General features: G+C 53.1%; 1 protein-coding gene across 1 annotated transcript; it reads right to left on the bottom strand.

The window, feature by feature from the left end:
• Positions 1-18,325: 18,325 nt before the first annotated feature.
• On the bottom strand, positions 18,326-19,859 carry SLC39A3 (solute carrier family 39 member 3). The gene is made up of 2 exons (XM_065422301.1): positions 19,653-19,859; positions 18,326-19,066 (listed from the first exon to the last, which is right to left on the bottom strand). The coding sequence occupies exons 1-2, from the start codon at positions 19,857-19,859 to the stop codon at positions 18,326-18,328; spliced, it is 948 nt and encodes a 315-aa protein (XP_065278373.1).
• Between the last annotated feature and the right edge of the window lie 1,404 nt (positions 19,860-21,263).

The raw sequence follows: 21,263 nt of genomic DNA, 5'->3' as shown, positions 1-21,263 counted from the left end.
TGGTGGTGAAATGCTACCAGGGCACAATGGTAAACTTTGCGCACCCACTTTGCACTGGTGTGAGCGGCCGCGCAAGGAGCAGGTGATGTGAGAATCAAGCCCAGACGGGGTTAGTTACCCTGACCCGGCAAGGTCATGCACTGACGTTGGGGCCTACTTTGCAAGTGAAGACAAGCACCCTGGAGATGGGAGGCTGAAGTCTCGGGGCAGCTACATGGCAGCTGGACATCCTTTGTTTTTCAGTAATACACAAACATCTCAGAGCCCAATGCTGGGCTGGACGGGGGCTCCCCCACACCCCAAGACTGGCAGAGTCCCAGGCGTGCCTTGCCCTATCTCTCTCTAGGCCAGCTCTTGCTCCAGGCCTTGAAACAAATGCTTCTCCCAGAGACCATCGGCTTCAGATCACCAGCTCCAACCTCCCCCCCCCGCAACTGTTACCTCTTGGGTGGCCTGTGCGTAATGAGTTTGCTCAGTCTCAGCCCATCTTCCCAGGGTGTTCAGATCACAGACACAAAACCACATCGGCACCCAGATTTTCCAAAGCACCCAGCAGCTCCCACTGGGAATCCACCACCCCTCCCCCATTGAGAACAATGGAGAATCCACCCCCATCCCCCACTGAAAACAACAGAGAATCTACCCCCCCCAATTGAGAACAATGAAGAATCCACCACCCCTCTCCCCATTACAATGGAGAATCCACCCCTGCATTGAGAACAATGGAGAATCCACCACCCTGCCCCCCCCCCCCCCGTTACATTGGAGAATCCACTCATCATTGAGAACAATGTCAAATCCACCCCCCTCCTCCCCAATACAATGGAGAGCTGAGCCCCATTGAGAACAATGGGAACGGAGGGCCTTTGAAAACCTGGCCCCAGTTGAACATCTGAGCAGAGAAAGCTCTGAGTAGGCAGGTGGGCCACAGAGCAATCAGCACAGAGGAGACTGTTGGGCGGGAGCAAGGGGGGGTTAACCAGATGATAAAACCCTTTGTCTTTCCCCTGCTCCAGGGCTCCTGCAGGCTGAAGGTCCCTCTGATCTGCTGGCTGGCCTAGGCAAGGCTGGTTCGCCCTCCCGTCATGCTCTCAAAACATCCTGATCCCTTCACAACGGTCCGAGCAGCTGGGAGGGGAACCGGTGCGAGGACAGGGGGGGAAAGGGGCCTGCACAGGCCAGCAATGGAAAAGTCCCCCTAGTGCATCTGACGCCTCACCAGCTGCTTTAATTCCCAGTCTGGCTGCTTTAGCGATTCTCTTCCCTACCCCCACCCCAGCCCTGTTTGTGTCTGTAAACCATCGCTGGTTAGGCTTTGTTCTAAGTTCATGTAATGCTGGTGAAAGACTGAACAGGGGGACCCAGGAAAGATGGGCTTGTAGTAAGGCATTGGAAAGGGACTTGTTAAACCGCCGCTGCACTCCAGCCCAGAGGTGTCTGCATTTCAGTGGTGGGTGAGGCAAAAGGGGTAAGGGAAACCCAAGATACTATGGAGGGAGGGGGGGGGGGTTAGTCTTGTGGTTAATGCTAATGGATGCTGAGCACTTTGGAAAATCTGGCCACATCCTTCAGCCACCTCAGTGGGAGCTGAGCTCCCCTAACAATGTGGCCTCACCTGAACCAGCCACTTCTGGGGAGGAGGAGCAGCCAGGTGGACAAGAGGCTGGTCTGATTGTGTGTGTGTGTTTGGCTGGGGAGCGGGCTGGGAGGCTGTTGGGGTGTGAACCCCTCAACTGATACTCTGGGTCTGCAAAACTGTCCCGGATCCATCACCCTTTTTGCCCCTTGTCATTTAACCTCACGGGTTTTTCCCTCCAAGGGCAGGTCCAGGTCCAGACCCAAACACATTTCCCCAGCCAGCCCCTGCTTTGTGTTAGGATGGGACCCTCTCTGCCTTGAAATCCAGGCCAGCACAGGGGGCTCTGTCTGGCCACTGCACAGAACCTGCCTGCGTTTTCTTCTCTCTCCTTTCTGCTCCCTTTCCCTGCTGCAGTTTCCCACATTCCCCCCAGCCGACCTTCTGCTGTCCCCAGCCGCTCTCCTCAGCGGAACGCGAACAGCTGCCCAGCCTGAGCCAGGCTTTCAACCTCCTGAGCTTTTTAGCTTGGATTCAAACTTCAGTGGAATGAGTTTGCCAGGCCTGCTGAACAGCCAGCCGGGATCTTGGACAGAGAGGAACCACCCAGGAGACACCAGGGATTTCTCTTCTATTGTCCTTGGAAAGACAAAGGCTGGGGTTTGAAGCGTTGAACACAGAGGATTCTGCTGTTCCGAACCCAAGCACTGAGCCACCCTTTAAACTACAGAGCTCTTCGATGGCCTTGTCTACACTGGGCAAATGGACCATGTTAGAAGGCACATTAAGAGAGGCAGTGTTTCCCTGTGGTGAGGGCACTTTGCTAGGAGCCAGCCGACCTGCGTGCTAGTCTCAGCTCTGCCACTCACCTACGGGGTGATCTTGGGCATGTCACGTCACTGCTCTGTGCCTCAGTTTCCCTCCTGCCCTTCGTCTTGTCCATTTAGATTGTCAGCTCTTTGGGGCAGGCACTGTCTCTCACTGTGTGTCTGGGCAGTGCCTGGCACAATGGGGCCCTGATCTCAGTTGGGACAGGGCCTGTCTCTCACTGTGTGTCTGGGCAGCGCCTGGCACAATGGGGCCCTGATCTCAGCTGGGGCAGGACTGTCTCTTGCTGTGCGTCTGTGAGGAGCCCAGCACAATGGGGCCCTGATCTCAGCTGGGACAGGGCCTGTCTCTCACTGTGTGTCTGGGCAGCGCCTGGCACAATGGGGCCCTGATCTCAGCTGGGACAGGGTCTGTCTCTCGCTGTGTGTCTGGGCAGTGCCCGGCACAACGGGGCCCTGATCTCAGCTGGGGCAGGGCCTGTCTCTCACTGTGCGTCTGGGCAGCGCCTGGCACAACGGGGCCCTGATCTCAGCTGGGGCAGGGCCTGTCTCTCACTGTGTGTCTGGGCAGCGCCGGGCACGACGGGGCCCTGATCTCAGCTGGGAACTCTGGAGGCTAGCATTATAATAAATATGATTTTGCCCTGGAAAGGGACCGTCATGTCCAGGCAACGAGGGACTCTGGCCTTAACCACGAGCAGCTAACACATTTGTCCATGTCCACACTAAGTGCTACTTCAGGGTTAAGCTCATGTTAGCACACAGCCCACCACCACGCTACATCTCCCCAGTGGAGACACAGCCAGACTTGCAGCAGACAACACCCATCCCCATCTCCCCTGTTTCAGATCACACGAAGGGTTCCACTCTGGTGCCATGGTTTCCAGCTCCCCCCTGGTGGGCACATCCCAGAGAAATGAGGGGATGGGCTAGATAGGCCAAAGGGTAAAGCAGTGGTTGGGGTGCCAGCCTGTGACACAGAAGACAAGGGTCAATTCCCGGCTCTGGCACAGATGCCCTCGGTGACCTTGGGTGAGCTGATTAGGTCCGAACCCTCAAAGGGATTTAGGTTCTTCACTCCCACTGATTCCTATGGGAGTCAGGTGCCTAAATAGTGGGGCGGGGCGGTGGGGGCAGTGCCTCAGTTCCCCATCTGTGCAATGGGGACAATAGCCGTCCCCCTCCCCGCCGGCTTGTAGGGATAAATACTTCAAAGATTGTGAGGCGCTCGGGCCCCATGGTAACGGGGGGCGATCGAAGCCCCTCAGCAGGGGAGGTGGGTCCCTCCCACCTTCTGCTTCACCGGGTGACACCAGCCCCGGGTGCAAAATCCCTGTGCTTCGCCCTGAGCCACTGGTGCCTTCGCCCCGCCAAGCTCGCAGCCTCCTTGCGCCCCCAAGGCCCCTCAGGAGGCTGTGAGGAGATCACTGGTGGCACTGGGCAGCCTCACCCAGGGCCTGAGGGCTCCCGACCTGCTTGGCAAGGGGGTAGATTTGGGCTGAGGAGGTGACAGAAGCAATCGCAGGTGGTAAATTTCCAGGGGTGCAGGGAGAGCGAGCGAGCAGACAGCTCTACAGCCCCTAGGCATCACTCCCCCCTCCTCTGCAAACACCGCCCGTCCCCGGGGGTTGCCCAGCTCATGTGCCAATGCTTGGGTTGGCGTGTGCAGGACGCAGCGCTGGGCTGGGCTCTCTTGCTCTTTATGATATGAAGGCCAGAGGGGGGCACCGAGCTGTCGGGGTGACGGGACAGGCCCCTCCTTTTGCTGCAAACAGCTGTCCTGCCCCTTCGTTCCCAGGGACGTCCCAAGGACCTCAGAAAGCCCCACGGCCCCAGGGGGGGCAAGGCACCCGCTGCTGACAACAGTATAGGTTCCCCCCACTTTTCAGATGATTACGAGGGGCCTGATCCTTCGAGGAGCCGAGCACCCTCAGTTCATCCAGGATGGATGGGAGTCAGACGGCACCCAGCACCCCACCCGGTCACCTTCATCAGGACATCCCCTTGCTACCCCAGCCAGCAGAATCCGTACAGCAAGGCCATTATCCTGTGGTCCCCAGAGCAGACAGGACCCAGGATAAGGCAAGTTTCAGGGTGGGGGGGGGGGAACCTTCATATTCTTAGAGCAACACATGGTGATTAACTCTCCAAGCCACTTCTCTGGTATGGGGGGGGGGCATGGCCCAGAAGGGGGGGTGCTCCTGGCACCCACTGTGCCCCACCTTCATCTCTGGCATTTGGCAGGGCCTGAAACATGGTGGGTTTCACCAGGTGGAGTGTGTGTGTGGGCAGGTGGGACTGCCAGCCGGGTTCTTCCGGTATCCAGCACTGTCCGCCCAACCCCCTATGCTGCATGGTTTGCCCAAACCAGTTTGATCTCCCATTTGGGTTACAGGAGCCTTGGACAGCTGAGTGCAGGCCTGGGGCCGCGTCAAGGGTTCCCACGGTGCTTCACAAGCAATGGCCTGTGTGTGTGTGTGTGTGTGTGTGTATGTGCCGTGTGTGTGTGTGTGTGTGCGTGTGCCGTGTGTGTGTGCGTGTGCCGTGTGTGTGTGCGTGTGCCGTGTGTGTGTTGTGTGCCATATGTGTGTGTGCTCTATGTATATATACAGAGAGAGATCTAGAGATAAATATACCCATAAACATGTGTGTATGACCTCTAGATATGCGTGTGCGCATGTATGTGTGACCTGTATGTATGTATATACAGAGAGAGCTAAACATATGTGTCTGCTCTACATAAGAACATAAGAACGGCCGTATCGGGTCAGACCAAAGGTCCATCTAGCCCGGTATCCTGTCTACCGACAGTGGCCAATGCCAGGTGCCCCAGAGGAAGTGAACCTAACAGGTAATGATCAAGTGATCTCTCTCCTGCCATCCATCTCCACCCCCTGACAAACAGAGGCTAGGACCCCATTCCTTACCCATCCAGGCTAATAGCCATTAATGGACGTAACCTCCATGAATTTATCCAGTTCTCTTTTGTATGTATATATATAGAACTCTAGATACACAGACACATACACACACAGACACACACATGCATCCACACACGTACACACATTCACATCCACTCCAAGAGCTCGTTAACAGCTCACGCCTGGTTTGCACGCGTCTGTTCATGCTCTGAACAAAAATACCTTGATTGCAACCATACCTATTGGATCCAATTCACCTAATAGCAGGCTGCGCCTTCATTAGCAGCACAACCCTCTGATTAGGAAATTGAGTGTGTGGAGGAGTAATTGAGGGGGTTTATTTTGGGGGCTCCATGAGCCAGCTGGCTGCCTTATGATCACCTTCCAGCACAGAACACGTAGCTAGCGCTGTGGATGGGGGGTTATTTTTATATATTGCCTACAGAGGGTCAGAATAGTCGTGTACAGCTCGGCACGGAATAAACAACGGCTAATTCCTGATGGGCAGTGAGGAAATACTGCACTAGAGAATGCAAAAAGCACAAAAGGAAGATGCCCGCTATACAGTATGGAGCCATAAACAGTTACAGGATAGATAGATAGATAGATAGATAGATAGATAGATAGATAGATAGATAGATAGATAGATGGGGGTGGCTGGGGATAGATAGATAGATAGATAGATAGATAGATAGATAGATAGATAGATAGATGGGGGTGGCTGGGGATAGATAGATAGATAGATAGATAGATAGATAGATAGATAGATAGATAGATAGATAGATGGGGGTGGCTGGGGATAGATAGATAGATAGATAGATAGATAGATAGATAGATAGATAGATAGATAGATAGATAGATAGATAGATATGGGGTGGAGGGAAATGAGAGAGGAAAGATAGATAGCTAGATCTATACAGAAATACGTACATAAATCAATCTATACACCTCAGTACGTACGCATGGTTGCTGCATATGTACATCAATTGATATACATAGATACCTCTATACATACACATCTCCATATATTTATATGTACACAGATAGACACATGCATGTAGAGATGCCCTTCCCTGTGTAGATAGATGTACAGGTGTGTATATAAAGATCTGACTGCAGAGATAGATGCCCGCACAGTCAGATGGCTAGAGGGGTGTGTATGACGATAGGTGGATAGAGGGATAGAGAGAGGGGTATGGAGACGGGGGGGGGGGGGGGTTTGAGGACAGGGTGTGTGTGGATGGGTGGGTGGGTATGGGGATAGGTGGATAGAGGGGGGATATGAGGATGGGGGGGTAAGAGGATAGAGGGGTGGATCTGAGGACAGGGGGTAGGTATGAGGATAGAGGGACGGGGGTATGAAGATGGGGGGTGGATATGAAGATGGGGGTATGAGGACGGGGGGTGGGTATGAGGATGGGGGGGTATGAGGATAGAGGGATGGGGGGGTATAAGGATCAGGGGGATCTGAGGATGGGGGGTGGATCTGATGACAGGGGGGATCTGAGGACGGGGGTATGAGGACGGGGTGGATTTGATGACAGGGGGGATCTGGGGATGGGGGTATGAGGATAGGGGGGTATGAGGACGGGGGGTGGATCTGATGACGGGGGGACCTGGGGACTGGGGGGGGGGTATGAGGACAGGGGGGGTATGAGGATGGGGGGATCTGAGGACGGCGGATGGATCTGATGACAGGGGGATCTGAGGACGGGGGGGGGATCATTTACACCCGCCCCCCCCCCCCCAAGGGCCCGGGGCTCTCGGGTCCGATGTGCTTTTCAGTGCCAGCCCCCCCGGCCCGCGGGGCTCCGCTGCAAGACTCCCTGCCCCGCCCCCCGCGATCGGGCTGCACTGGGCGGGGGGCACCAAGCGAGCCCGGCGAGCTCGCCGCCAGCCGCGCCCGGCGCTGTCTTACCGTCCGCCCGGCCCCGGGCTGCAGCCGGCTTCCCGCGGCGTGTGCTGGGGCCGCGCTCCGAGCCCCCCGGCCGGCTCCTCCGGCCGCCCCCGCCTCCGGGCCAGCCCCGGCCACTCGCGCAGGGAGCGGGGCGTTCGCTCATCGGTCAGCGGCGCAGCCCGGACCCCAGCCCCGACCCCGGCTCCTCCCTCCCCGCCCGGCGCGGCGCGGCACCGCCAGCTTGGCGCAGAGGCAGCCGCGGCTGGCGAGCGCCTGACACCGGGCGGCTCAGCAGAGCTCCAGCCCCGGGGGGGGGGGGGAGAGGGGGGGGAGAGAAACTCCTCCCCCAGGCCGGGGTGGGAGGCACAGGAGCCGCTGGCGCAAGGATGCTGCAGCCCCCCCCCCCCCCCCCCGGTCCTGGGGGATTCAGACCCTCAGGCCAGGGGGGGCTTTGGGGGTCTGACCCCTGCCTGGCCCAGGCCGGAGACCTGCCCCCAGCCTCATGCAGCCCCCGCTGGGCCTAGGAGCCAGGAGAAGGGCAGGGGGCAGAGGCAACCGGGTGCTCAGGTGATAACCCAGCAAGGAGGGGAGGACATGGACCAGCGGAGAAACCCCGCACAGAGACCTGAGCGACCTTGCTGGAGGCTCCTTCCCAGGGGCGACCGGGCGCTGAAGTCTCCTGGCCCAGCTGCTTCCAGAGGAAAGTGCCTGCGGCGGGTCTGGCCATGGCAGCTGGAAAGGGGGGCCTGGAAAGGCGGGGCAGGGGCAGAGTTAAGGTGATGGGCTCACCGGAAGGCTGCCTCGGCTATGCCGCTCGAACATTGCCGTTAGTTCCCTGAGCATTTTGAAAGCCTGCTTGTGTTGGGCCAGTCCTCAGCTGGTGTCAACGGAGGCACTGCTGCTCACGTCAATAGAGCTGGGCTGATTTATTTGATCCCAATACTCCTATTAATGTATTGGCGTATTGCCCCTAATAACCAACAGGTCAATGTTTATGATGTTGCAGGGGAAGGTCACACAAATATTACGGGGGTGGGTCTTTAAGTATGTAAATATATGCAAATTATATATGGCCAGCTGGGTGCTGGAACTTTGCCAACAAGGTCTCACAGCATCACAACATCTGGCCCCTCCTGACAGAGCCCAAGTGATACCTTGGAGAAAGTATCCTCAAGTGACATGCGGGTGACAACCAACAAACTAGCGGTGTCTCAGGCTGTGCGCTAAAAGCCTCACCAGGAGCAGAAAGGTTTGCAGATGCTGTGGAGGGGTTGGGTTCTCTGCCTCATTTTACAGGGAGCAGAGTTGCTGAGAGGCAGTATGGCCTAGTGGGTAGGAGACCTGAGTTCTAGTCCCACCTCTTACCCAAAGTCAGTCAGCAGGTCAGGGGTAGTCACTTCCTGCCTCTGTTTCTCCTTCTACCTTTTGTCTATTTAGACAAACTTTTTAGACAGGGCCTGTCTCTTTCTACATGTGAGGTCTTTACAGCTGCTACTGGTTTACAGTTAAGAAGGGATTGCAGCAGTAGATCTCAGAGCAAGGTCCATCTCGGTCTCAGAGAATGAGTTTCTTTCCGACTCGGGTAGTTAGTGTCTGACTCATGCCCTGAAGTGGGGAGGGATGGGGGAGGTTGAATCCTTCCAAGTTTTTTTTTTTTAAACAAATACCTCTTAGCGTTGTATCTCATTCTCCATCAAAACGTCCTCGTAAACCCTACCAAACTCCGGGTTTCAGCACAATCTTGTGGCAATGAGTTCCACCGGCTAATTGCACATGGCATAAGAGAGTATTTCCTGCCATATTTTTTAGAAAAAATGTGCTGCCTCTCAATTATCTTCAGATTTTAATTGAACAACCCCAGTTCTACCCTTTGCTGGCCTGATCTTGCGCTGTGGTCCCAGTCCAAAGCCACTGCAGAACCCCCCCCCCCCCCGTTTATGCCAAGTGGAATCCCTAGATCACGGTCTTGGGTCCTTGAGATCTCCTGGCCCAGGAACTTCTTCATGGGATACCCAGTGCAATATCTTGCCTCTTGGGCACTGCTTCAAACCCGTCCCGGGTGGGAGGTTAATAGAAACTGTTACCATCATACAAATGACTGGGTGGCCTTCATCCTCTCACTGGATGGGAGTATTAAAGACATAACCTTGCTGGCAGGCCCATCCGAGAAACCAAGGGAATTATTAATTATTAGTCATGGTCTAGGACCGCCCTGTGCTAGGCGCTGTACAAACACAGGACAAAGCTGGCCCCTAAAGCTTCCACTCTGAACAAGGTCGTCCAAGTGAAACCGTCTGCCCCCCGTCTGCATTTAGCTTCAGGGACAAGGGTTAGTGCTGCCGAAAGGAGCCAGCTTAGCAGCCCGGAAGATTGGCCACCCCAAAGCTGGCCCAGCTGTGCAGCAAGTTCCCCCCAGCCTCCCCCACCTTCTCTGCCTCGGAGAAGATTTTCCAGTCTCCGTGGCCTAATGCGTCCCAGGCTCTCTGCTGAGATTGCCAGCACACGGTACCAATGGGGTGATGGTTTTCTGACCTGTCTCCGCCCCAATCGAACCCAGCCTGTTGGCTGCTGCCTTGCCTGAGGTTAAATCCCAGCTCCGGTGGAAGAGGCAGCCCCGGGGAAATCTCTGCTACTGCAGAAGCCACCCAGGCGCAGCCATGGTTCTGCTCAGCAGTGGCAGCCACCGAGCTGGGAGGCTGCATCGTATCCAGCTCTGATCCCCAAGAGCCATTCAAGGCTTAATAAGATCATGAAACAGATCGAAATGCACCAAACTGCAGCAGTCTTTTGGGACAAAATTCCTGGAGCAGGTGAGGTTGGGACAGGGGGGCATGGGGGTCCCCCCCCCCGAGGCCTTATCTCCACTAGGGATTTGCCCTAGTTTCAGTCACTGTAGCAGCTTCAATGCAAACAGGCACAGATGCTATTTACACCAACTGACCTGAGCTCAGCCCCCGCTAGGCACCAGTGCAAACGGGGGATCGGTGGTTAACCCGTCCGCCTGAGCACTGAGGATTTGCACAGGTGCAGCTGCCCCCATGGCTGAAACCAGCTAGTCTGGACAAGGTCCCATTCATGCCTGTGGAGCCCCATTGCCCTCAATGGATTTGCTCCTGATTTACACCGGAGGGAGATCAGGATCAGGCACAAATTCCCTATCCTGCCTTGTAGGCTGCCATGCAGACTCAAAAAGTGAAATGCTCCTGCCTGAGAGCCTGACCCTCTGCTCACCCACCCCAGAGTCAGTCGCTGCAACCCACGCACTCATGCTGTCCCACTGGCTTACAGGAGATGGGGAGCAGGCGCCGAGGGACCTTTGCGGGGACGGGATCCTCACCCTTAGACCAGATCCTCAGCTGGTGTAAACTCCACTGGACCAGCACTTGCAACCCCTAGCTGAAGAAGCCATGTCTTGGGGCAATCACATCGATCTGCCCTGGAGCTCTTCAAGAGAGGGTTCTCAAAAGGAGGCTGGGGAGCCAGCTATCCTGGATGGTTTAGGCACAACCAATCCTGCAGGGGGTTACTCTAGCTGACCCTTGTGTTCCTTCTAAGCCTCACGCTCCTTAACGAATTTATCATCCCAACCCCCCCGGCGCTGGCCAGTGCGATTATCCATTTTCAAGATGGGGAATGAGGCCCAGAGAGACTAAGTGACTTGCCCGTGGTCACCCAGGAAGCCTGTGGCGGAGCAGGGGAATTGCATTCGGGTCTCCCAAGCCCTAGGGTGAATGCCCCAGCCACTGCACCACCCTGCCTCTTGCATCGCGTCGCTGCCACCCACACACCCTGCGCAAGTCAACCAGGCCCATTTTGCTGTCACCAGAGCACTGGATACATTCCGAGCACCCAGCTTCCCCCAGCCCGGTAACCCCATTGCCTTCAGGGAGTTACTCCAGATTTACACCACAGGACACGAGGTGCGGATCAGCCCAGGGCTATACAGTCTGGCAATTTCCAATGACAGCTACTGCTCCAGAGCAACTCTTCTTCCGGCTATTGTAACAGCTGGCAGCATGACCCACTGCAGGTAACATAGCAGAGCTCTCGGCCAGACGCTGCTGGGGGCTGCCTGGACAAACCAGAGTTTTACAGGCATTATTGTTAGGAATGAATGACAATAGAGTGTCTGTGATCAGGGCCCCGTCATACCGGGTGCTGCCCAGACAGTGAGAGGGTCCCGGTCTCCAACTTGCAGTCCCAACGGACAAGCCAAACAAAGAGCAGGAGGGGAGGTGACTTGCCTGAGGTCACACAGCTGGTCAGTGTCAGAGCTGGGAATGGAACCCAGGTGTCCAAGGCCAATGCTCTACCCCCAGGACCACCCTGATCCGGTGGCTGTAAAACTGCCTTTGCAGGGGGGATTTTTTTGAAATCTGCTCAGACTTTAAAATGGCCCTGAGATCAATCCGGCAGGACGCGGCTCTAGTCTCTGCATGAATGAAGCCGGGAAAGAACTAGAGGGAGGGCGCGGAGGCAGGCCTTGTTCTGCTGAGGGCCCCCAGCTCCGATCCTGGTGGACTGGGCTTGCCAGGCTGCTGAGTGCCTCTCTGCGAATCCCCGTGTGGGAGCCGGAGGCGGGATGACTCATGCGAACGCCAGCACAGCAGCAATTAAAATCTGCAGCGGCTATTAATAGCTGCCAGCGGAGGAGCCTGGCCGTCGCTGAATGAGTGCGGCTCCCACGCAGCTGTCAGCCCAGCTCCCATTGAGAGAAACAAGCGAGTAACAGCACAGAGCCAGCAGGGAGGGGTCGCCGCATCCTCGGGAGACTCCTCCCTGGAGATGCAAGTGACAGGATTCTGCTGCGAACACGATGCTCCTCCCCCCGCCCCGATTACAAGGGATGGTAGGCAGTGACCCCCTGGGGGAGACGGTCTCATCCTCTACCAGTGATAAAGGGCCAAGATGGGGCTTCCCTAGGTGCATAAACCTACCCCCACTGCCCAGCTGCAGCATGTACGGAACAATTCCTTGGCCCCTTGGAGTGGAAGGAGCTGAACCGTTACTCATTAAAAAAAGAAATCAAGACTCCTCCCTCATTTTAACGGCTGCTGGTCTCTTCCTCCTCTCGTTCCTTTCACTCCAAGGTTCCCGCCGGAAGGAATCCTGCAAGCTGCATTGCGTTTGCTGAAGCATGTCAGAGATGCCCTGGGGCATCTCCATTGGCCTGGTGGAATCAAGCTTAGGGATGGTGAGGTTTGTTCCCCAACTACTGCACTTGGGCTGTCAGCACTTTGGGACAGAGCCCGTCTTTTGTTCTCTGCCTGTACAGCTCCAAGCGCCCCGGGGCTCCCGGTCCCTGGATAGGCGCTACCAGAACACAAATACAGAACCACCACCCTGGCTGCAACCGTCCTAGTTTACTCAACTAGATGCCGTGGGTCAATTCACCGGGACCATGTGCCTGGGACAGTCATGGCAGTGCACAGCTGTAAAACCAACCCACCCAGATGAGAATGGGGGCCTGGTGCACCCACAGAGCACGGGTATAAATGCCTGTGGAAGGCAACGAGCAGTTGGCCCCCATAAGCCAAATTCCTACCTGGAATAAGCAGACAACTCCAAGTGGCTTCTGCGGTTAGTCAGGCCCAGGGTGTAAATCTGGAACTGGACCATGGCATGGAAGGCTCTGGTTGCATCGGGGCCCCTTACCCACAAGCTCAATGCACACCACTGCATGTGTACGTCACGGGGAATCATCCGGAGAAGCAGCCTGGGGCGTGGCGTAACAGGCGGAGCGGCCCAGAAACGTTAAGAACTAAACAAGTGAACGAAACAAATCAAGAAAAGAACAAAGTGTTTATTGGGAGCAGTTGTCAGCGTTCTGCTTTTCTAAACAAAATAACAACCGTACAAATAACCACCACAAGTTGCCCGCGCAGTTAAATAAATATTCCCATCACACACACGGGTGGCTCGTTCTGGGGCACAGAGAGTAACAGGAAAAGGTGTGACCTTAGACAGCGCTTTTAGCAACCCCACAGCCCTGATCCACCTGCAAAACGGGCCACCTTTGTGGCTCTTAAGGGGTTAAATCCCAAAGTCTATCAAAACAGAAACCTGCCTTGATTGCAAAGGGCTCGCCCCTTCCATCAGCCCAGCTGGAACCCTGGAAACTGAGGATGACGACTGACCAGCACCCCTCGCCCCACGTGTGCCAGGCTGGCTCTAAAGGGTACTTCTGCAGGAATATTAACAAGTACAATCAATCCTGCGTTGAGGGTTGGGACTGCATCCAGCACCAAACCTCAGTCCATACCAGGAGGGCTTTCAATTCACTTTCCTCTTCTGTGAACACAATCTCTTGCACAAGAGCAATCCCCACAGTGTCAGCCCCTCTCTCTCTAGTGTGTGTGTGTGTGTGTGTGTAAACAATCTGAAAATGCCTTTAGCCCTTTGGTAATAGCTTGGGGTACACGCAGAGATTTGCCCATCCTGAGCAGATGACCCTTGGACACCACAGAGTTCTTTTAAAGAAATCTCGTAGCTAGTGTTGTCTGCTTTGGCATTAGGACTTTAACCCCAACCCCTCAGCTAGGAGACAAACACATCTCTCCGGACAGAGCCACAGCAGGGGACAGTGAAGATCAGGGATGGGGGACTTGGATGCCAGGAGGGCAGATGGGCCAAGAAGAGATTCTCCCCCTTACAAAGGGATCCCCAGAAGGTCAGAGAACTACAATCTAAAATGCCCAACGAGGCCCAGTGGTTAAATACTCATTTAAATCCAGATAGCCCCTGATTTTCTAACCCATGTTATCTGACATTTAGATCTGTCCCATATTAGATATTAATACCGACACCAGCATTCCTATTTACAACCACCGCCCTGTCCCATTTATAAAGGCTGCAGATGTGTCTGCCTAGCCCTTGCTTAAAAAAAAAAAACACCAGGGACTGCCTCTTCTTCCAAGGAGGAGTCTGTATGTGGCAACCACAGCACCGGGACCATGCCCCTGTTTGCACGTATCCATTTAGGATGTGACACAAGCACTGAAGAACCCCAATGCGCTCTAAAATTCACTTCCCATGGAGCCCTCCTCGCTCTTAAACTCAGAGCAGCTGATGGATTTTCGCTTAGATTCTATTCAATTCATTGCATTTGTCTAGCTCAAAAACACATTACCCCGGACCACAATGAAATACGGTACAGAGGCAGGGTAAGAAGGGTCAGTCAGCGCGTCTGGGAACCAACAATCATATGGACACACAACACAGACAACGATCACAACTTCCTCATGCCCCACAGTGTACTCAATTATTTGTCCCTTCATTAGGGCCGATTTTCTGATCGGATTTGTGCTATTGCAGGGTCCCTCTGTATGGATCCGACTGCAGAATCGAGACATACGCTTGTAAAATAAACTATTTTGAAACTGAAATCTACACCAAAGTGGTACAGTTCACTTGGTCTTTAACAGAAGGTGAAAATCGGATATCTGATTGGAGAACACACCTTCTGCCCTGCCGAGGGGATGTTTCCACTAACAGGTTTGCTATCTCTCTCTAACCACAGCACTATTCCCGAATTGACACTCCTTTGGAGAAACCCAGCATTTATGAGAGAGATGAAAATGGGAGTGACATTTTCAGAGCCATTCGAGTTCCCTGAGCTTTCATCGTTCTTTCTAGTCTGGGCCGGGAAGGCAACTGCGCTAAAGCCAGGTATTTCTCCTTGTTACAAAGACTAGTTTTAAGTTTGGCCATTGTCTCCTTTTGTGTCGTGGGGTGTGTCTACTGGGGGGCCGAGGCACCGAGCCTGGGTGAATTGACTCTGGCTTGCGGGGCTAGAAATGGCAGTATAGACATTCTTGATACAAGAATCTGCAGGCTGAGCGGTAGCTAGAACAAGTTAAAACCTCGGCAGACCAAACCCATCATCCCAGGGGCCTGGATGGGGCGCACGTCTACATCGCTCATCCCACGCTGGAAAGGAGGAGCCCTTCCTCTGCATGGTATTTGTGCGCATGACATTCCGTTAGAGGACCTGAATGACCCCTCGCCTGCCCCAGTTTAACTCCGTCCATGTAAACGGCTGCAAAGGCCCTTCTACCATCTGATGCGACTGGGAGGATTTCAACACGGTGCAGCGCCTGGGCTGGACCTTGCAGCTCCCCATCCATAAAGACCAGCAATCTGTCCTGAGATCTTGCTACGAGAACGTCAAGATGAAATCAAAGCCACGGTCCATGGAAGGATACCTGCAGCACTCGCCGGGGGGCGCCACGTGCGCACGCACAAACACATGCCCAGAGCCACGGGGCAGCTTTCCTGTGTGTCCCAGCAGAGAGTAAGTAATCTCGCCTGCACTCCTGAAGAGGCTTCCTGCAGGCCTGAGCCAGGCACCCACTCAGCAGTAGCAGGGTGGGGGACGGATGCTGACAGAAGATGCTGCTAACTTCCCAGAGAAGGAAACGTGGACTCTTGCTCTCTCCTCTGGACAAACTCTGCAGAGAGGGGCACTTAACTCAGACGTACCACTGAGCAAGTGCAGCTTTCTGGGCCAGGAAATCTATTCCTGGTTTGGACTGGGGTAGGCACGTTCCTGCAAATCACTGGAGCTTTGCTGGGATGAGCCTTGGCTATTGATTTAGCTTGAGAGCATCCTTCAGACTGTGGATCACTTACAGGGAGACGCTCCATCTCCTACCTTGCTCTGATTAACATTCAGCAAATACGAGGGGCTCCTACAAGCGCTGGCAGAGGTGCGTGGGAGCTCCAGTAAAAAGGCAGCCATTGCCAGTGGTTGTGGTTTGCCACAGGAGAGATGCAAATCTGGATACCACCTTGGGATTTTGGCTCCTCTTACAGGAAAGAGCTGACGACAGAAGGGAGAGCCAACTCGTCTGCACCTCGCTTCTCCGGGTCACGTCACCCCAAAATACACAGCCCCAGTCACAGTCAGAGCATAAGAGAATTGACAGGCCTGTACATGTGACAGTCTGATAGAGACTGCCGCTCCCACATTGTAATATCAGCCCTGCCTGGCCAGCTAAGGGTTGGAAGATGCGGGAGGTTTCTGAATGTGGAAGTGGAGGAAAACAAAATGCTCTTGAACAAATGGGCAAGTGAAAACCCTGGCACTCAGACACCGCCCACTTCCACTGTCTGGGAGGTGCTCAAATCTTCTGGCCGCCTACCTGCAGGATGAAGCCTGCGCAGGACAAAAGGGTCTGCAGCCAGACACAGACCAGCAGCAATACCCATCCCACCTTTGATTTACAAAATGAACAGCATAAAAGCAGCCCCCTGTGAACTGCCCGTGGCCTCACATTAAAGCCCACATCAAACCCGTTGGGGTCCATTCTCACTGCACGCACAACCCCTTTTTAATGATAATACTCAGCACTTCCGTAGCTGGGACATTAACTGGCTAATTCTCACAACACCCCCAGGAGGCAGGATAAAGATCATCAGCCCCTTTTTACAGAGGGGGAAAGACCTACCCAAAGTCACTCAGGGCTTCTGTGGCAGGGTCAGAATTGAACTCAGAACATCTAGACTCATTCCCCAGGTCTCAGTCACTCCAGTGGTGAGGACGATTCAAGATCCAAATCAAACGGATAGATTCCCGGATACTAAGGTGGCGTGGGAGAGCAGGAAAGAATACAATCTATCTTATCTCACGGCATCAAAGACCCCCAAGGATACTCCCTCGCCACTCATGTTTTCCAGCCGTTGTGTAGTTTGCATATCTGATTGAATGTTTTTTACACGCAGAAATAGCCAAGTCATTATGGACACTATGCCTGTCTCGCCATCACAGCCAGAGGCCAGAATGAAGGACGAGCGATAGAAGCAGCAGGATAGGCTGTGTCTGCAGCGCAGGAGCCAAACCTCCATGTGGTGGCTAGCTCGGAGTGAGAAAACAGAGAGAAAGTTTACAATGCCACCTGCCCACAATTCTGTATTCGGGAACCAAATTGGCACATCAAGCCAAACTGAATTTTAATTGGCCCTTGCTAACTGGGGTCATCTGAGGCCTAAAATTAGCCCCTCCCCATTTCTTCCAAGTAAGATTAATTAACTCTGGTGTTCTGTAGCAATTAAAATATTGGTTGCCAGACACCATCAGTTGGTCCTCGTCAGTCACCATATGGGACAGATGTGCCGGTATAAGAGAGAAGCAAACACGTTAGCACATAGAAGACATGGCTTTGGGAGAGTCATTTCAGATCCATCCAAGGGTGACCCCCCCACAAACCAAAATCCACCTCAGACAATTGAAATGACCGAACTATGGATTCTGGAAATTGCAAACATCCATTTGTACAAATTCAAGACCATGTAGCCAGAGCTACCTGGATGCTTTGGAAAGGATTTTGGATTTTAACGCTACATTTTTCAAAGTGATCATTACCCAAACTCCTAGAGATTCACATCAGTGACTGTGCAACGAAGGGCCAGACAACAGTGATGGAACATGACACGTGGGGGTAAAAAGGACTCTGGCCTGTTTCTTTGATTAATATCTCTCAGGAACAATACCGACCCGATGGACTTTTTGTGGGTTAACGGACACTCTGCCACCAGAGGATCCTGGCCCAAATCACACCTAAAAGACATTTGTTGTATCCCAGAACAGTTGATATTTTTGGCAGGTAATAACACCAGCCAGGTTTCTACTCAAAACTAAACTGGTACAAGCAGCTTAGTGCTGTCTTACGCTCCATTATCCCAGCCCGCTTTCTGTTTGATTTCTCCATTACTTTTCACCTCCTTGGAGCCCAGAGCCTGAAGGCAGGAGACACAGGTTATCCTGTGCTGGGGGGGTGGGATCTCTAGACAAACAGCAGAACACACAGCTGACAAGGTCCCTTCGGAAGCAACGTTACAGCCAACTACTTCACCACGACCTCCAGCAATCTCTGCACCAACTCCCCAACCATTGTTCCAATGCCACACGAAACCTCTTCTTGGACACTCCCCAATCTTATTTTCTGTGCACCCCAGGGAACAATTCTCCCTTTGCCAGGTCGATGCGTAAACATCCCCAGACTGTGGTGTTCCTCTGCGTCCCTACTTGGCTGGAAAGGGGTCTTGTTCTCGGCACCATTTACAACGGGGAGGAGTCGGGGTTTACTGTCCGTCGCTCCAGCCTTCACCACTTGAAAAAGACGAGCAACGCCAAGGCCGTGTAGCCCAAGACCAGGAAGAGGACCTTCAGCAGGCGATCATTCTTATCTTCCAGTTCCTTTGCCAGGATCTCAAAGAAGGTGACGAACAAGAAAGTTCCCGCAGCAATGCCCTGTAAGAGCACAGAAGCCACGCTGCTGGCCACGTTCTGGGCGCTCTCGATGCCCATGCCGATCCCAATGCCCAAAGGAATCATCAAACTCACCGTAAGTGCTAGCTTGGCAGCGTCCTTCAGTGTTAATGAGATCTTAGCCATGCTGATGCCCAGTGCCACAGCCACCAGCGTCTCGTGGATGGCCACGCCCAAGAACAGACTCATGACTTTGTTTCCTTCCTCCTGGAGGCCCAGGGCCAGGCCCTCAAAGATGGAGTGGGCAGACAAGGCAAACACCAGGCTGAAGAGCCGCAAGGGGCTGGATTGGGAAAGCTCCTGGACGTTCAAGCCATGGCTGTGGGAGTGGTGGCTGTGCTCATGGTAAAGCGTGCGCCCTCTGGAAGATGCTATGAAGGGGCTCTCATATTCTGAGTCGCTCCCGACGTCTGAGCCGGCGTTGAAGGTCTCCAAGTCGATGAAGGAAGGCTTCTCCTTCCGAAAGGTCAGGATGAGCTGCTCCACAAAGACAGTCATAAAGAAGCCCAGCAGCATGATGGTCTCGGCCAGGGGGTAGTCTGTGGTCACCTTCCCAAGCTTGAGAACTTCTTGAAGCTGGAACAAAGGAAAAGGAATCTGCAGTGAAACTGGCTGCGTCGTTCACCATTAAAAATGACATGGGGGACTCCTCCCTAAACTTGAAAAGTTTTCAATGTAAAGGCCGGAACCACAGCAGGTTCCCAACCACGGGCATTCGCTAGGGTACATCAGGCTTGTGTTACTGGGTCTCTAGGATCCTCCACCTTGCTTTAAGGATCAGCCTCTTCCCGGGGTTCCCATGGCTTCTGTTTAATGGTGTGCACTTTAATATGCAATGAAGCTGGGACGGCCTAGTCTCATAATGATGAGTCTGGGGTTAAGGGCAGCCCATGCATGTGCCTTTGTAGGACTGGGATTAGGAGAAGCCCCTATGTGGAGATGTTGGGCACTAGCTGGCAGAGCAGAGGGTTTAGTCTGATAACGTGGTAGCTTCCTGAACACGCTGGGAAACCCATAGCACCATTATCATATCGGACAACATCTTCAAAGCAATATCATCTGAAAGCAGAGACTCTCCCAAATCCCCGCATCAGAACAGAAGGGACTATCTGGAGTCATTACAGCTGCAAAACAAAACCCCAACGAGTTTGCCCACAGCTACCTTTTCTCGTACGGCGGGGAGCAAGGCGTTGAAGCAGGTGGCCAGGAAGACCCCTCCTCCGAAGGAATTGCAGAGGGCAATGACCTTTCTGGAGCGATGAGCTTTCTCATAATCCGCTTCTATTATCTTGACGGGCAGGAGGGACCCAAGCAGCATGAGGAAAAAGACCCCCAGCAGACAGAGAACTTTGACTGCTTTGATATTCATCTTGTCTCCCTGGAGAATGTCCCCTGCCAGGGACTCTGTGAAAAGTGAGTTTGCTGGGGTCCTTCAGATAGTTACTTTAATTGTTACATCAGCATTTAAACAGCAAAAACAAGTGTCCAGAGAATCATGCTCCTGAGCTCGCTAGCTGTGGAAAGGAGCAAGACAAATGATATTTTCCTATGTAAATAAATAGTTATACTATCTAACAGAGCGCCTTTCATCCCAAACTTGCATTTCAGTCTATACACAGGAATTACGTCACTCACCACTAAAATGCAGCCATCTCTGGAGCGGAGGGAACCAAACAGCTAGCACGCACAAATGGGGATAGGGAGGTAAGCAGAGAAAAGGGAAATTTTCAAAGTTAGGACACAGGGCAAACTCATAATCCTGTAAAAAGCACCACCGGATCTTTCATACTGAATAGAGACAGCCTCCGTTTTTAAGGCACCATCAGAGACCCAGGCACAGTAAAACGCAGAGAATGTAGGTACCACTCCTGCAATTGGATCCACATGGGCAGAACTTTGCACCCACCAAAATCCAACTGCAGGATAAGGGCTTTAATTCAAGCCACCTTGGAAGAATATTACTTCACCTAGGGTATGTTGTTGAAATTACACTTTTACCAATTATGTGGTTTTCTTTTTAAATTTTACTTAGCTGGGTCAGTTTCAGTTTCTTATGCCCGGATTGCAATGTAGCTATGGTTGGGCTGAAAATCCTGCTGCAATGTTTGGGCTGCCAATTCTGCAGGTGAATGGCTGAATTATTTAAAAAGCCTGTTTTAAATTAAATGAATAAACAATCCTGAAATCATGTATGTTATTAGGGTTTGAAATATGATTATTTTTGTTTAGCAAAAACCTAAACCATCTGTAGTATGCCGCTTTAAAGGGAAGCCCTAGGCAGAAATTCAGTGTTTATTCTTTATTTTCTCATACAGAACAACAACAGAGTGGGTGAAAGAACAAACAGATGGTAGCTTCGCAGAAGACAAAGATGTAAAACTCAAGCTCCCTGGATCATTATAAACAATTTACTCTGAAACATAAAAGTTTTTCCCCCCACATGGCATATGCAGCCAGGGTGCAATTTGTATCCCACAAAGCACTTTAAAAGAAGAAATGGGTTAAATTAAGATTAAACATTTTTTAAAGGTATACGATCATCAATGATGTTTCCCTTGAGATCTAGAAATTAGGAAGAAGCACAGCTAAGATTCTAGCCCACTTCCCTTAGCTATTACACTGAACTAAGTTACAAAGTCAAACCAATGGCATGTTGAGAGGTTCTTACTGCCGTGACTCAAAGGTAAAGAGTTCCTTACGGCCGGGAGCACTCAGCAATCTGAACCACAATATATTTCACTCTAATGAACAAAGATAAAATGTTCATAGCCAT

The sequence above is a fragment of the Emys orbicularis genome, chromosome 24, assembly GCF_028017835.1.
Source record: "Emys orbicularis isolate rEmyOrb1 chromosome 24, rEmyOrb1.hap1, whole genome shotgun sequence".
Classification (NCBI taxonomy): domain Eukaryota; kingdom Metazoa; phylum Chordata; order Testudines; family Emydidae; genus Emys; species Emys orbicularis.
Note: the sequence above shows the minus strand (reverse complement) of the source record. Positions and strands in the feature narration are given on the sequence as shown.

What these genes read in the sequence shown, in the direction of transcription:
- SLC39A3 (XM_065422301.1), bottom strand. Translation starts at nt 19,859, where the DNA reads ATGAATATCAAAGCAGTCAAAGTTCTCTGTCTGCTGGGGGTCTTTTTC. An exon ending in TCCCCGCCGTACGAGAAAAG is followed by an intron (nt 19,067 to 19,652) that starts GTAGCTGTGGGC and finishes CCTTTGTTCCAG; the next exon opens with CTTCAAGAAGTTCTCAAGCT.